The following is a 12370-nucleotide window of genomic DNA, read 5'->3' as shown; positions in this document are numbered from 1 at the left end:
AGTCTTCAAAAATATAGTAAGCAACCTACAGTTAAGTTTATATAGTCTAAATAATAGAATTTTTCTTTCTGAGCAAGGGTAAAATGCAGAATACTTTCAGTGGAGCAACATTTTAACTAGTGAGAAATATTTCCAGCTTGTCTCCAAAACTCTTTTGTTATGTGAGGGGAAACCAAATGAGTCAATCTACTAACACACTCAAGACAGAAGGAAACAGGAGGTACACCAAAGAATGAGGGAAAAGGCAAAGAATAAAGGAGGTTTTCAAGAAGAGTTGCACTGATCATAACCAGAGACACATGACTACAAGAAGGGTAAAGACCTTAGCTCCTTGACTAACAGACTGCAGCGGCAGATAGGAGGGACGGTGTGTAGTACAGGTGTGACAACAACAACAGCGACTATCAGGAGGGAGCGGCACCTAAGGCAAGGGGGCAAGCAAAACACAGACAGAAGGTAACATTAAAGGGAAGCAAAAACTATTAGATAACAACTTGGGCCACTGTGCTAGTGCCAGATCAAGGAGGATACCTAACGGGGCTCAGAAAGTTGAATATAAAACCATTTAGTCTGAAGTTGTTCATGTGCTTGAAGAACAGGGTGCTGTCAACTTATCATTCTTTACTGAACATGATCAGAATATTCATTTGACAACAGAAGATTTTGCAAGATGGGTTCAAGTCACTGGTACCAACATGGAAGGCCAAAATAGTTTTATTTTTTATTTTATTTATTCTTGGACTTCTACCTTGCCCTCCCTCAAGGGATTCAGGATGGCAACAACAATATAAAACAATTACAATAAAAGCATAAAATATCAAACAATAAATAAATGTTTAAATTACCCAAATTCAGATGGCAGCTCACTAAAACCTAATGTGCTCCCCCCCGGGAGGGCAGAAAGACAGATGTTAACCCAGCTGGGCAGCAGAAAAAGCCTGGTGGAATAGCTCCATCTTACAGGCCCTGGAGAAACTGCTCAAGTCCCGCAGGGCCCTGATCTCAAGTGGGAGTATATTCCACCAGGTGGGTGAACCAAAAAAATCCTGGGTCCTTGTTGAGGATGGTTTTCAGGCCAGGGATTTCCAGAAAGTTAGAAGATTCCGAAGAATGAAGAGGCCTGCCTGGGCAATATGGGGAGAGGCAGTCCCTGAGGTATGTGGGTCCAAGACTGCTCATGGCCTTAAAGGTCAGAACCAGAACCTTGAAGATAACCTGGTACTCGATGGGCAGCCAGTGAAGATGGAAAAGGACAAGTATAATATGGTCCCTATCCGAGACCCCTGCCAGGAGCCTTACGGCTGCATGCTGGACAAGTTTTAATTTCGGATTAGGTTTAAGGGCAGGCTAGCATAGAGCAAATTGCAATAATTTAATCTGGAGGTGACCGTTGCAGGGAACACTGTGGCCAGATCAGTGAGAGAGATATATGGAACCACCTGTCGTACCTGCCAAGATGGTAAAACGCAGTCTGGGCCGTCTCGGTGACCTGGGCCTCCAGGGAAACCCTGGAGTCCAGAATCACCTCCAGACTGGTCACCGACGAGGCCAGATGTAAGGCCTCACTGTCCAGCACAGGAAGACTAAAGTTGACCAGCATCTCTCCGTGACCTACCCACAGGACCTCCATCTTTGCTGGATTCAGTTTGAACCTGCTAATTCTTAATCAACCAGCCACAGCCTCCAAACACCACTGGAGTTTTTGCAGTAGATGTGCTATATTAGTTTTTGAGGAGAGAAAATATATTCTAAAGGGTCCCAAGACTCAAAAACCTGGGCTCATTCCGCACATGCAGAATAATGCACTTTCAAACTGCTTTCAGTGCTCTTTGAAGCTGTGCAGAATAGCAAAATCCACTTGCAAACAGTTGTGAAAGTGGTTTGAAAACGCATTATTTTGCGTGTGCAGAAGGGGCCCTAGAAAAAAAGAACTTTACAGCACAACAAACCCTATAAATAACCCATGAAAGAATTTTTTAAAACATGGATTTATGTGGCAAATGCTAGGACAATCACACCACATAATGGGAGGTAAACATTTTCACATTCCTTCAGTGCGACCTGATATAAATACACCTCATCAGATAATACAGTGGAACAGTTTGCCTGAGAGTGAGTGGTTCTTATCCACAATATTCCCTGAACGTACATTCTGAGAAAAAAAAATTCTAACTCTCCTCTGCTTGGGGCTTTTAGCTCACCAGCATCTCCCAAAGACAGTTAAAATATGTGATCAATATTATGTCAATCACAGAAAAGATAGAGTATATATGTACTATTTTCTGAGTTAATTACAGTCATTTAACATCCTTGGATGAAAACCCTTGTATTACATAATACATGAGTATCACTTCAAACAGTGAAGTTGTTGGGGCCACTTAAGATCACATAAAAGTAATGATCTTGGCCCAGTCAAGCTGTGGGTTTCTACATGCTCAAGGGACTCCAAGGTAAGAAGTAGAAAGTACCTTTCCCAAAACCAGGTAAGAATTACATGCTGCCAGAGACATCAAATACAGACAGCAACTGAAAGTTACTAACAGGCAGGAAGATCAGCCTTCTCACTTTAGAGTGGTCATAAAATGCTACAGGAAGAAACCATGTGCATGGAGGAAGGGTGGTGGTGGTTTCCAAATAATTTATCTTGTGATTCTTTGCAAGTCCCATGAAAATCCCTACTGAATTTCATGTCCCTAAATTATTGAATCCCTTCTGTTGTCTCATAATAGACTTATTACCCCTCATTTGGCTTTTTTTACTTCAAGCGATTACAAATACCACACAAATTACAATACTTTAGATTAATCAGAAATTAGATCAATATAGGGCTAACACTCTTTGCAGGGCGGTTGCTTTCGAAAACCTCCAAATAGGCATTAAACTATGAACTAGTATAAAGCACCCATCGAGAATGACACTTCTTCCAGTATACATACCGCTGATTTCCTCATGCTGGCTCGAGGTTTAGGCACTGGTTTTGAAGATTTTGTTTCTACCATTTCAGATGTCAGAGTACCTGTAGGTTTTGATTTTTGGGCTTGCAGGGCTAGCTGGTAGGCTACTTCAAATGCTTGACCCAGTGTCAAAATGATTTCATATGTCAGATTCTTGAGAGAAGAAACAAAAGGCATATATTATTCCATATTCCAAGGAGATGTGATTCATGAAAAATACAGAGTACCCTGTGGCATCTTTAAGTCTTTTAGAGTGCAATCTAAACAAGTCTACTTAGAATCCTACTTAAATCTATTCAAAATGGGTAACTTCCAGAAAAAGGCATTTTGCGTTGCATTGTTAAGTAGTTGATACAGGCAACAGCTTTAGGTTAAATAGACTATTTCTTTTCAGGATATGTTTACATGATAACTTCCAAAGAACTGGAATAAAACTAGTAGTAATATTCACACTTTGCCTACCATATTTAGATTATGGATTTATGTATATGCATTAGATGAAAAGGCAGTCAGCTGTGAATAAAACTAGATTCCTAACTACCTCACATCTATGGAGATGCTGATCTCTCTGGTACTCAAGAATATGGTGGTATATGATCATTACTTTCCCTAATGCACCATTCAAAAATTAACAGTTAAAGAACAGAGTGGCTCAAGTGCTTCTTAATGAATATTGCTGAATAAAAATCAGCTGATATATAAACACTCCCAGTCTATTAAGAATATGAAGTGAAAACGTTGAGGTTTTTTTTTAAAAAAAACTTTGCATAATTCAGTATATAAATATACTGAAGGCATGAAATAATAATTTTCAATTTTACCCAGATCAAACGTTTTCATTGTTCACTAGGGAAGAGGATTGTGATTCCAATCTGAGGAAGGATGCACTTTTGTACAAAAAATGAATGCAATTGAAATAATTCACCCGTATACCATCTTTGTTACGGAGTACTGGAAACAGATGTATTACCTCAAGATGACTCTATATTAAAACCAGTGGTAACTTCCCAGTTGATTAATTTGGAATTGATTTGATTTTGTTGCGCAAGGAGATGCATTGCTTTGATAGATGGCTGAAATATATTTATTTAGAGACTTGAGTGACTATAAAGTATATTCTAAAGTGGTGAACAATTCCATGGAAGCTGAAGTTTTTCAAGGGCAGTAAGTGAGAAAGCTGTAAAGGTGCCTCCAACTTTATCTGAAAGTCCCCAAACTGACTGAGCTGAAGGCCAGGGAGAGTCCTTTGTATGCTTTCAAGTTTATTGAGTACATACAGAGTGTACATAGTGCTTGGCAGTCATTAGAACATGGACTAATGGGAGGCACATATAGCACAGTGAGTTATCTATCCCAAGTTGGATCAGACAACTTCAGAGATTCGTTGAGCACTGTGGGCTACTTCAATAATTCACAATTTCTGGGAACCTCATTTACCAACCTCTGAGCACTTTTGCACAGCTCTAAGAAAAGCAGACAAATGGTTTCAAATTTCATGCAATTTGCCAAGCTATTCTATAAAAAGTTATCTTGAAAAAGTAAATGTCAACATGATGATGATGATGATATTAATTAACCCAACCTCCACAACCTAAGCTGGGCTCAGGTTGGCTTACATGCATAATTTCTAGTACATCAGTCATAACATATTTTTAAAAAATCAAATAGTTAAAAACTGTAAAATAAAATAATTACTAAAGAAGGTAACTAAAAAGATACCCAAAGGACTCTTAGGCAGCCTAGACTCTAATGATCAGCCCCATAGATATTAGGATAGGGTGGGGGGGGGGGGAGCCAAAACTCAGGTGGTCAGCAGGATGTATCAGACCAATGGCCTCAATCAAAGGCCCAGCGGAACATTTCTATCTTACAGACCCTGCGGAATTGATTGAGTTCCTGCAGGGCCCTGACATCAGCTGGTAAGCAGTTCCACCAGGCCCAAGCCAGGGCTGTAAAAACCTGGCTCTGGTTGAGGTCAGCCAAATGCCCTTGATCAAAATTTACATAATTTTGCTTCTTCTCTGGTGTCTTTTTCAATACACACATATTTTGCAGAACAGGCGTTGTGGATTTTTAAAATGAAAGGATATATAGTCAATTAGGTGAGGTGATATGAGCAGTGTGGTATCAACTAGCAGACAACTATTTTCCAGTTGTAATCCAAATGTAAACATAGCTAATATTGTTCAAAAAAATACAACCTGTATGTTCAAAATGTACTGCGTTGAAGGAGAGAGAATCTGTTTTAATTTTTTTAACACTGAAAATAGAGACACTTCTAATGGAGACGAAGCATGGAAGTTTCCACAACACACAATTCAATCAAATCATTTGCAGATGATTTTAGGAAGTTGAAACTCAAGATAACACATAAAAGAAATTATCAAGGTTTCGGAATTATTCTGTATTACTTACAACATCAATGGTACTAAAGACATGGCAGTAGTGGTGGCTGGTTTGCAAGTCCTTGGTGATATAGGCAAACGTACAGAGATCCTCTGGGTCCTGGGCGGCACAGGAAATGTTCCTGATTTCATGCTCAGCAATAATGTTCTGCCAAACAAATAAAGAGCCCTTTCTGAATTACATGCTAAAGTCAGGAGGACACTTTGCACTAAACAATAAAAAGCAGCGGCTCAGTTTGTAGGAGGCGATCATGGATACATCCGAGAGATATCCAGTTGGCTTCTACGAAAGCTAGGGCCTTCACAGCCCTGGCTCTAGTCTGGTGGAACAGGCTGCCTGCCAATGCCAGAGCCCTGTGGGAACTATGTCAATTCTGCAGGGCCTGCAAGACATGGCTGTTCCACCAGGCCTTTCCCAACTAACCAGCTGGATCAATCAAATATATTAAAACACCTCTCAGTCTCCAGGAAGAGGGGGTGGTGGAAATGACAGGATGAATTAATTTATATAATCTAAACCAGCGTTTTTGCAATTAATTGTGTATTTGGTTTTAAAATTTCAAATTAGGATTTATATTTTTAGTGGTAGGATGTTTTAAATTATGTATGTTAAATGATGTTGTAACCTGCCCAGAGCCCTTCGAAGATGGGGCGGGATATAAAACTAATAAAATAAATAAAAACTCTCCACATGTCTTTTGCCTTTGTATTCAATTGCCACTCTACGTCTGATGTAAGTCAGTTAGGGTACATGCCCTGACTTAGAATATAACCACAACATGGATGTTAACCCAATAGCCCAATAGCCAATCCTGGTAGAGGAAAAGGCCATTCTATAAATTCTGAGAAGTGGGGCAGTTAATATTTGGTAGAATTACATGTCCCAATACAAATTTTCTTTCTACCAGCACCTCTGACTTCCTGATCAGGTGGTCTGTTCATTATGCTAATAAAATATCAAGTTATGCTAACAAGAGAAGCATAATTTTAACCCTGCAGTATAATTTTTATTATTTCCAACTTCGAATGTGGAAGCTGTAAGTCAATAGTATAGAATTTACCCAAAACCTTACATGGAGGTAGTGACATAGTAGATCACTTTTAGTCTCCCAAGGTGAAGTTATACACTAGCTAATCCAGCCTCATTAGCGATGTTTGCTTCTGGTGCCTATAAACTCTGCAAATATGTTTCTACACAACAATTCCTTCACCCTTACAAAACACACCCGAGAATTTTTCAGATTAACTACATATAGTACTCACACAATGCAATATAACATTAAGACCAAGACACTGAAATTAGAATATAAGGCTCTACAATATGGAATGACAAGTCTGGAAGAAGACTCCAATCAGGCTCCACCTACCAGATGATGACCTACTGCAGTAATTTAGACCGTGGTTCACAATATGATGCATTTTCCATCAGCAGTTTCAGAATGTATTACAGGTATTGGAAAGATCCTACCAGTAGCCTGTCACCTCACCAAACAAAATTTGAAGCTTTGCTGCAGCCTGAGTAGCCTTCCTCCAATTTAAATGGCTCTTCAAGTTAGAGGAAGAGCAACTTATGCTGGAGGAAGACTACTTGGAGGATGATTGAATCTACCACACTACGCAGTAAAGCTCATGCAAGAAACTTCAATCTCTGCCTTAATCTTCAACACTGACAAGATTTTATACTTTTTCTACTGACGAAGTGTGAAAAACTGCAAAACAGACACTAGCTATTGCCACAATCACTTGTGCAAGAATCAAAATGATCTCATCAGGGGCGAACCTAGGCAAACTGGAGCCCGGGGACAAAACCTGAGTTTGGCCTCCCCCCCCCCCCCGGCGAATGGGCGGCCACCCTCCCCCACCATGAACAAACAATTATTTTTTGCACCAGCTCACAAAACACCTCCCACTCCCAGCAAAACATACATGGCTCTCTCCCCACCAACTCTTTTCCTAATTTCCTAATCACAACAACCCTATGAGGTAGGTTGTTAGCCTGAGAAACAACTCCAAGCCAGTGCAAGTGGGTATTAAGCATGTAAATCTCTCACAAACCACCCCCAGCAAAACATTTACCAAACAAATGTCAGCATCATCTCTCACAAAACACCTCCAGTGGAATCCACCCCCAAACAGCATCACTTTCAATGGTGCTTAAACTAGGGAGCTCAGATTCTTCTTTTAAATCCACCTTAAAGGGAGAATCTGGGGTCCCCGGTTAAAACAAAATTGAAAGTGATGCTGAAACAACATCACTTTTGAGGGTTGGAGATTTAGATGAAACAAATACCAGATTCAGCCGGAATCTGGGCAAATTTGGGCACATTTGGATAAAAAGTGTCCAATTATGTCCTGCCCAAATATGAACAAATGTGAATGCAAGGTATTTGGGCTTTTGGGGGGGGGGGTATTTTTGGTGTTTTTCGGCCTGCAGGGAGGGCATTATTAAAGCTAACAGCACCATGATTTCAGGGCATCATCCAGAGACTGCCCTGATGATACCACCCAATTTTGGTGATGTTTGGTTCAGGGGAAGCAAAGTTATGGACGCCCAAATGGAATGCCCCCATCCCCATTGTTTTCAATGGGAGCTAACAGGAGATGGGGGCTACCCATTTGAGGGACCATAAGTTTGGTCCCCCTGAACCTAACTTCACCAAACTTGGGTGGCATCATAAGAATAGTTACCAGATGATATCCTGAAATTTTGGTGTCACTAGCTTTAAAAATACACCCCTTACAGGCACCGCAAGAAAGTTGCCCAAGATTCTTTGTTTTGCAGTGACTTTGCTCCATTGTAGCCAATGGGGAATTTCTGAGTGTGTAGGCAGGCTGCACATTTTTGAAGATAGAGGCACCAGACTTTCAAGGTGGCTCCAGGAAGCCCTCCTGGTAATAGCATCCAGGCATAGAGACCTTTGCTTCTGAGGGTTCAATTTTATGGACCCCCAAAAGGCTTATTTTGTTTCCATGCTCCTGCCCATGAAGTCTGCGGGCTGAGTTCTCTCAGAACTCTCTCAACTCGCCCCCCCACTTTAGAAGCAAAGGTCACCAAGCGTGGATGCTATTACCCAAGGCCTCTTGGAGCCACCTTGAAAGTCTGGCGCCTCTATCTTAAAAAATGTGTGGTCAGTGCTTACACACTCAGAAATTCCCCAGAATCTGCCAGGCTCTTCAGCAAGTTCTATGGTGGGAAACATTATTTTTCCCACCATAGACTTCAATGGGGCTTTCTGTTATGCCCAGCTGGCGCTGTGATAGAGGTTTCAACAGGAGGCAATGTGGTAGTGGTCTTGCTCTGGGTGGGGGCACTAAAGTTTGCCTGGGATGGCCGAATGCTGTGGGCATCAGGTTCACCTTCAACTTGGTACCCACAGCATTTTAGCAAATTTGGTTGGTTCCTTTCAGGAGACTCACACCAGCAGCCCTGCAGGAAATGCCCCCACCCAGACCAAGGCCCCTACCACAGTGCCTCCCATTGAAACCTCTACCACAGAGCCATCTGGGCATAACAGAAAGCCCCATTGAAGTCTATGGTGGTAAAGGTAATTTTCCCACCACAGAACTTGCTGAAGACCCTGGCAGATTCTGGGGAATTTCTGAGTGTGTAAGCACTGGCTTCACATTTTTGAAGATAGAGGCACCAGACTTTCAAGGTGGCTCCAAGAGGTCTTGGGGGGGGGGGGGAGAAACGAGTTGAGAGAGTTCTGAGAGAACTCAGCCCGCAGGCTTTCATGTGCAGGAGCATGGAAACAAAATAAGCCTTTTGGGGGTCCATAAAATTGAACCCTCAGAAGCAAAGGTCTCTATGCCTGGATGCTATTACCAGGAGCGCCTTCAGGGGGACCAAACTTATGGTCCCTCAAATGGGTAGCCCCCATCTCCTGTTAGCTCCCATTGAAAACAATGGGGATGGGGGCATTCCATTTGGGCGTCCATAACTTTGCTTCCCCTGAACCAATCACCACCAAAATTGGGTGGTATCATTGGATGGTACCCTGAAAATTCGGTGTTGCTAGCCTTAAAAATGCGCCCCCTGCAGGCCAAAACGTAAAAAACACTAAAAAATTTAAAAATCACACAAACGACCCTGAAATGGTGGCGCCCCCCCATGTGACCAAATGGGGGCGCCCGGGGACATAGGGTACCCCCTGTCCCTAGGCAGGAACGCCACTGGACCTCATGGTTCTCTCTCACCTTGTTAGATGCATCTATGAACTTCACTCCTTTATAAGTGATGGATAATATTATAGTTGGGATTTTCTTCATATGTTCAGTTGATTTCTTTTAAAAGAAAAAAAAATCTAACTCATTAGTAGGCACAGAAAGAAACATTCACCCTTCTTCTGAAAGGGGGACACAGATGTCACAAATCTCCTACATTAGGCTATTTTTGGACCAATCACTTCAGCTTCTTTGCAAAGTATCCATAAATCTGGATATTCTGAAATAGCGTGTTTTTAAAAGCTAAGTTTTCCATTACTGGGTAAAGAAAACCCAGTGAGTTCTATTACAAAACCAAAATCTGCATTTTCATTCTGGATACCAATTTTACATGCTGAAAACAATAATGAAATCGACACCATCCCCCACAACTGGTAGTCAGTCAGTCTTTATTACGACCATAGACTAGGACACGGTAGATAAAATACAACCAATTAAAAGAGAAGATATATTAAAACCACAGACATATATCTAAAAATATGCTAGATTAAAAAAGGGAACAAAAGAAAGGTATAGGAATAGAAAGGAAATGGGATAAAAACACAAATGTTAAGAGGAAACAAAAAGCTTAAAAAACTAAAAAGCAGGTAGGCATAAAGGAACAATGAAACTGGCAGATAGATAACCTGGTTGTAATCTGAACAGGCAGAATGTGGAACAGGAACTTCAATTTGCAGCCAAAATGGATTTCAGATGCTTGATAGTTTTCCAGTTCATTCTTACCCTCATTTTTGCACAGGCATCCTGTGTAGACTCTGTCCCACGAAGATCTTTGATCAGCATGGACCCAAGATACTAATTGAAACAGAGAAGCAACATCGATCATTAATACCATTATTTGTGTGTAATATTCCAAAAGGACATGAAGGAAACAATGCCAGTATTGTCGGACAACTCTTAAACCATTCCAAAGAATTTAGTACTTGAATACCTCTGCAGTGCTATCAGTAGCTACAGCCTAAAGCAAACAGCAGTAACTAAAAGCAGCTTGTGTGCAGATAGTAAAACCAAAAACATATCCTCTGGTGCAAGAAACTAGGACATACGTACATTTGCTTCATATCCACAGGACTCAAATATAAGCTTCTCTGGCTGATGCTGCCAGTGTTGAACAGGTGCATATGGAGCAGCCAGACTTGGGGGTCTGAGTGTAAGTTTGGGTTCATGGCATTCCTCCTGAAAACAGAAGTGACAGCTTTAGTTAGAATAGGATTATCTAACATCTCTGGTGCCTGAATCTCAAAATGTTTTACAAATGTGAATGATTTTTTTCAATATGCCACTAATCCCTACTAACTATCCTCCACCAACACAGTAAAGCAATGATGATTCTTAATCACTTCCTGCTACATCTTAAGGCCTAATACAGAATTCTGTAGTGAAATTCATAAGATTATAAAGACAAAAAGAAAGGATTTCAGAGAGCTGTACTTCTCTAACCTGTGTCTTGATTCTCTCAGCTCTGGGGTAAGACGCAATATCTCGGCTACTCTCTTGTCTTCTCTTTCCAGTCTCGCCTAAAGGCAGCAGGAGATCTGCAGACCTCCCTGTGCAGGAGTCACTCTGGCTCAGTGGTGAGGATGTCTGGGACATCAGATCCTGGCACTAGGAACAGATGAAAACAATTTATATTTTGTTTTTGGATATGCTCATGATTGTAAGCCATGAAAACAATACTGGCTGGTGAGGTTTTCAGTAATATAATGCAAATAGTTCACTTGGTTCATATCAACATTTCCAAAGAAAGAAAATCAGAGAAAAGTCACCAGCAAGTTCAGAAAAATATCTAGGAAATCTAGACCTCAGACAAAAACCTCCAGAAAATCCCACAGACCAATTACCGAAGATTAATCCTTAAATGGGTCCTAAAATTGATGGTGTCATGGTATCAGTATGTTGATAGGTATCCTTTAACTAAATATATTAGAATAACAACTAGAATTGTATATTTACTAACTGTACTAACCGTAGAAAGAGCAACTGTTGCTTATATTCAGAAATCCAAAAGCATTCCAATTTAAGAAAACTTAAGAAAATCAATCAAAAGGGAAATTACAACCATGAAATAATAAGACTGAGACTGGGAAGGGAAGTCATGAAGGAGCTAGAAAAGATCCTTCAGTGTAAGGATGTGTTGTTGGTGACCAAGATCAAGTTAATTCATGCCAGAAAATTTCCATTACTGTATATGGGTGCAAAACTTCCACAATGCAGAAAGCCGACAGAAAGAAAATTGATACTTTGGTGTTGGTGGGTTGCTTAATAAATACTGTGGACCACCCAAAAGACACTAGAGTAGGTTCTAGATCAGGGGTAGGGAACCTGCAGCTCTCCAGATGTTCAGGAACTACAATTCCCATCAGCCCCTACCAGCATGGCCAATTGGCCATGCTGACAGAGGCTGATGGGAATTGTAGTTCCTGAACATCTGGAGAGCCGCAGGTTCCCTACCCCTGTTCTAGATCAAATCATGCTTGAATTTTCTCTAGAAGCTAAATGTCTAAACTGAGGCTATTTTCATAAAATTAGACTCTCTGGAAAAGACAGTAATGCTAGCAAAAGTTGAAGACATCAGGAAAAGATGAAGACACAATATGAGATGGATTGACTCAATCGTGGAAACTGCAGCCTTCAGTTTGCAAGACCTGTGCAAGGCTGTTAATAGGATGTTTTATGGGTCAGTAATTCATAAGACCACCATAAGTCACATAAAAAGGACAAATACTGCATTTTCATTACATGCCCATAAGGAGTTGCTATGTAGGACCTGAGCTCACAATATACTTC

At 40.9% G+C, this 12370-nt stretch overlaps 1 protein-coding gene across 7 annotated transcripts in view; it reads right to left on the bottom strand.

Annotated features, from left to right (window-relative positions):
* ANKS1A (ankyrin repeat and sterile alpha motif domain containing 1A) overlaps positions 1-12370 on the bottom strand; it is a 145827-nt gene that overhangs the window by 5958 nt on the left and 127499 nt on the right. For 5 of the 7 annotated variants that reach the window (XM_048497688.1, XM_048497689.1, XM_048497694.1 and 2 more), the window contains 7 exons: positions 11024-11188; positions 10634-10759; positions 10307-10378; positions 9557-9643; positions 5370-5507; positions 2937-3107; positions 323-421 (listed from right to left, as the gene is read on the bottom strand). In XM_048497688.1, the coding sequence (XP_048353645.1) occupies positions 323-421; positions 2937-3107; positions 5370-5507; positions 9557-9643; positions 10307-10378; positions 10634-10759; positions 11024-11188 (858 nt within the window). The remainder of the gene's footprint in view (positions 1-322; positions 422-2936; positions 3108-5369; positions 5508-9556; positions 9644-10306; positions 10379-10633; positions 10760-11023; positions 11189-12370) is intronic. The other 2 variants (XM_048497690.1, XM_048497695.1) reach the window with 1 other exon arrangement.

This window comes from Sphaerodactylus townsendi, linkage group LG05, assembly GCF_021028975.2.
Source record: "Sphaerodactylus townsendi isolate TG3544 linkage group LG05, MPM_Stown_v2.3, whole genome shotgun sequence".
NCBI lineage: Eukaryota > Metazoa > Chordata > Lepidosauria > Squamata > Sphaerodactylidae > Sphaerodactylus > Sphaerodactylus townsendi.
This window is presented reverse-complemented; position numbering and strand designations above follow the sequence as displayed.